We start from the raw sequence: 4,197 nt of genomic DNA, 5'->3' as shown, positions 1-4,197 counted from the left end.
AACCCAGAAGGCCATCCCTTTCTAAGGACTCTTCGGAATAATTTTATTAGCTCTGCCTCTGAGGAAGATGTGTAGGATTTTTCAAGTTTATTGTCTTTACCAGTAAAGCTCTGCTCTGGGTGAAATACTGGAAACACTGGCTCAGGTGATCAAAGGGGTAGGGAGGTAACCTGGCTCCGTTTCTGTCCTCTGGGCTCTTACATACCGAGGAATCACTGTGGTGTCATGGGCTTGGCATTGACATCTAATAGCAAATTATGAGAGAAGTCTATTCCTGGAGACCTTGCCCATCCTCTGAGGATGTGGGATGATGCTCTCGACCACATTCACGGTCAGACAGGTTCTGAAATTGATGCTTTAATTCCTCTGACTCTTCTTTTTTTTTTTAAAAAAAAATTTATTTATTTGGCTGCATCAGATCTCAGTTGGGAAACGTGGGATCGTCATTGTAGTTCAGGCTCTCTAGTTGTGATGCACAGGCTTAGCTGCCCTCTGGCCTGTAGGATCTTAGCGCCAATGGAACACTGGGGAAGTCCCCCTATGATCCTTCTTAAAACTGTCATTTTTCTTCAAGAACTGAAAGGCCTGGGATCTCCGAAATTCCAAATGATTTGCAGGACCGCATGCCTTTAGATCAATTTCACAGACATTAGGAAATCAAATTGTGGCCAAAGCTTTAAAGGATTTTGGTCCTTGTGTTTCCCAAGATAACACAAGTGACACTGAGCTGCTCTGTGGTCCCTAAGATATAAGACACCTTCTGAGAAAATCCAGCTAAGGTGACCATCCAAGCTCTGTGCCCAGCACAGTCCATCCCTGAAAACCTGCTCACGATCCAGGATTACTGGGGGAGAGCAAAGGACTGGTTTTCAAAGACTGAGCCAGCTACCGAGGCTCCGAGGATCTTCAGTGTTCATGGGAAAAGACTTCTTGGTAAACATGTGAGCGGCCTTGTGAGTGGGTGACTGAATAGTCATGGGTTCCAAGTGCGCCTCTGAAATGGAGCAGCCACTCTGTGTTTCTTCTTCCCCATCAACATGACAAAAGTTATTTATGAGTAGCTCCAAATAGTCTAACATGCTTGCTTATTGATGCTGCTAAGGGCATCTTGTCCAGCTGTGCCTGCCTGGAACTCTCCCAACACCACAGGACCTGCTCAAGACTTGGTCCTTACAGGTGCCCCAGGGAAGTTCCTTGTGCTGGTTTCAGGGGGCCAGCTTCTGAGGTACAGCCCATAGTCACCTTATGACCTGCCTGGAAATGCCTCCCTTCCAATTCTGTGACTCTAATCATCTATCCACATGTAATCACTCTAAGACAAACTTAAATCATTTGTTTGTTTGTTTATCACTGTTCTCTTCCAGAATTGAGTACACTAATATCAACTGCAAAAAATAATATAGAAAATGAGCCCTATACTGAGAACACTCTATCTTTCTAGACCAGCACAAGGCGGTGAGGGAATTTCAGGGAGCAGCAACTCTGGCTGGATGTTGAGGGTCAAGCATTTTAAGCGATGACATCACATGTGGAAAATAAACTGGCAAAACAGATTTGAAACTGGTGACATCATTCTGGCTCTGTTTCTACCACACCAGTAAGGCCAGTTGGAAAGACAAAAATGGTATCAATTTGATGGTTATAATGACACCAAATCATGGCTGACTGTTGGTTTTCTTCTCCTTTTAAATGACAGGATCAAATAATCATTTATGAAAATTATCACCTAATTGTTCTGCTAACATGCGATGAATGACCTTCACATTTCAATGACCAGTTGCTTGTACATAAACACACCATCCTAACACTCTCTCGTGTCATTGCTTGCTTCAAATATTTCCTGATAGACTAAAAGGCATCCAATGACGAAAGGCATAGAGAAGCTAGACACCTCCCAGTGTGTGTTGTTGGTGACAAGGCTAAGTCCTGTTTAAGCAGTCAAATATGCTGTTTATATCATTCCCAACTGGCCAACATTCACGAGGAAATCAAGTTCCTGCTTTAAACCCGACTGACACATGCGCAACATTCAAATCCCACAGGTCATAACTGACTGCCCAAACCTAGAAACAGACACAAGCAAGGGATGGAGAAGAGTTGGTCCAGAGAGAGATGCTGCAACGCAAGCTCAACTCAGCTATGTTCCTGCTCCAGGGTTTTATGACACAACTGTCCCTTCTTTCACACATGAGTGTCTTTCATCCTCCAGATTTGCAAACATAGGCACATAACCCTCACCACATCCTCATGACGTAGGCAGGTGGTACATGATATGATTCCTCAAACTAAAGATGAAAGGTAATAGTGATGGTGATAAAAATTAAAGTACATCAAACAGTATCAGCACCATCACATCAAAAGACCTGTGGCTTTCTCAGGAAAAAAAAAAAAAAAAGGAAATTGTCACACGTGCCCTCATCTGTTTTACCAAGTTTTACGAAGATGCTGAAGTTCAACTAGTGCTGAGAGTCTATAACACAAAGAGTTGAATTATTGATGCTACTTTGTTCAAAGGGGCAGAAAACTCATGGAAGTCACTCCTTCTAAGTGTTTTATTTATGAAAAACACCAGCAGAGACCAGAATGTCCTCCCGATTCCATGTGGTCCCTGCTTTTCCTCAGCCAGTGTGAGGTGAGATTCAGCCTCCTTTACTGACAAACCTCCTCCTGAGCGCCCGGAAGCCTTGGAGGATCTCAGAAGAGACAACTCCAGGCCCACCAGAGTGAGCCCCCAAGTCGGCAAGCAAGGCAGCCACCTTGACCAAAAGCAGCTCCTGGCTGTCCCTGCCTTTGTATCTTCAAAGCCCAGGAAAAACTGAACAAACTCCCAAGACCCACAGACCTTAAACAGAACCAAGCTTTGGGCCGGGAGGCAGGGGTGATAGGGGGAGACCGACAGAGAGTGTGCCCCTGAAAATTTCCCCCTGTCCCCACAAGTCCTCGTCTCCTGGAAGGAGACTGGAAGAGGGGTCTGCATCCCTCCCCGCGCCTGCTCGTGAACCCCCCGGGGGGGAGGCTCTCAGCATCCTCACCGGGGTGGGAGGAGCCTTTTCTCCCCCCTGCCACCTCTCCTCTCCTCTCCCTCAGTCGCACGAACACCCCAAGCTTGGAACGCGGACCTCTCTTCGAACCCACTGGAGACCCCGGCCTTGCAGCGCCCCACTCTTTGTCCCCACACTTGCACAAGTGGGGAATCCTCCCCGGTGAGAGGAGGGAAGACACCGGTCCAGAGCTGCCCGGAGTGGGGAGGGCAGGGACGGGGAGGGGGTCCTGGGCCTAGACCTGTGAAACTCTCGCAGGAGAACCTGTCCTAGAGTGGGAGTCGAGGAGGAGGGAAGTGGGGCGGGCCTGGGGGAGGAGAGGGGATGAGGTTTGAGAGGAGGGGCGCGGCAGGGCCGCGGGATAAGAGGAGGGAGACGATGGGGGGAGAGCCGGAGGGACAGGGGAGAGGAAGGGAGCGAAGGGGCGGCTATGGGGCGGAGCAAGGCCGGCGGACCCCAGCGCCCTTCTATTCCCCCAACGGGTCGGGAGGCTCCCCGGCACTCCTAGGCCCTACCCTATCGCCCCGCCCCATTGCCCCGCCCCACTCAGCCCCCACCCCGGCAATCACCCGCCCCGTTCAGGCCCGCCCCGTTCTCGCCCCGCCCTCCAGGCCCCGCCCATCCAGCCCCTTCCAATCGCCCCGCCCCCGCTCCGCCCCGCCCCTGGCCCTTTTCAGGCCCGCCCCGGCTCCGCCCCGTTCCCGCCCCGCCCCCTCCAGGCCCCGCCTTGCCTCTTCCCGCGGCGGCGCCCTGGAAATATGAAGAGACACAGCAGCAGCGGCCAGTGCAGCTTGGAGCGGCGGCGGCGGCCGGGCGGGCGCTGGGCGGCCGGGCGCTCAGGGCCAGGCGCGGGGCGGGAGGCCGGGAGCGGAGGGGCCAGGCCGGGCATGGGGCGCGCGGCGGCCGCCTGAAGCGTGCCTGGCCCTGTCCCCGCGCCGCCGGGCCGCGCCGCCCGGACTGCGGGCGGGTCCGGGGGAACTGGGTCCCCGGACGGCGGGCGGTGCGGCGCGCGCGGGCAGTCCCGGAGGAGGCCCGGAGATGTCCTGTGTGCGCCGCCTCCTGCTCACATCCCTGTTCCCGGCCCTCCTGCTTCACGGTGAGTCCGGGGGTGGGGGTGGAGGGGGAACGGTAGCCGAGGGTGTCCCCGCGGGGGCTC

General features: G+C 53.3%; 1 protein-coding gene across 1 annotated transcript in view; it reads left to right on the top strand.

The window, feature by feature from the left end:
• Positions 1–4,011: 4,011 nt before the first annotated feature.
• The window catches only part of APCDD1 (adenomatosis polyposis coli down-regulated 1), a 31,802-nt gene continuing 31,616 nt past the window's right edge, over positions 4,012–4,197 (top strand). The window contains exon 1 of the mRNA XM_010859114.1: positions 4,012–4,137. Coding sequence (XP_010857416.1) covers positions 4,080–4,137 — 58 coding nt within the window. The 5' untranslated portion in view covers positions 4,012–4,079. The remainder of the gene's footprint in view (positions 4,138–4,197) is intronic.

The sequence above is a fragment of the Bison bison genome, unplaced genomic scaffold, assembly GCF_000754665.1.
Source record: "Bison bison bison isolate TAMUID 2011002044 unplaced genomic scaffold, Bison_UMD1.0 scf7180017864453, whole genome shotgun sequence".
In the NCBI taxonomy this organism is placed as follows: domain Eukaryota; kingdom Metazoa; phylum Chordata; class Mammalia; order Artiodactyla; family Bovidae; genus Bison; species Bison bison.
The sequence above is the reverse complement of the archived record's forward strand: the minus strand, read 5'-3'. Positions and strand labels throughout refer to the sequence as shown.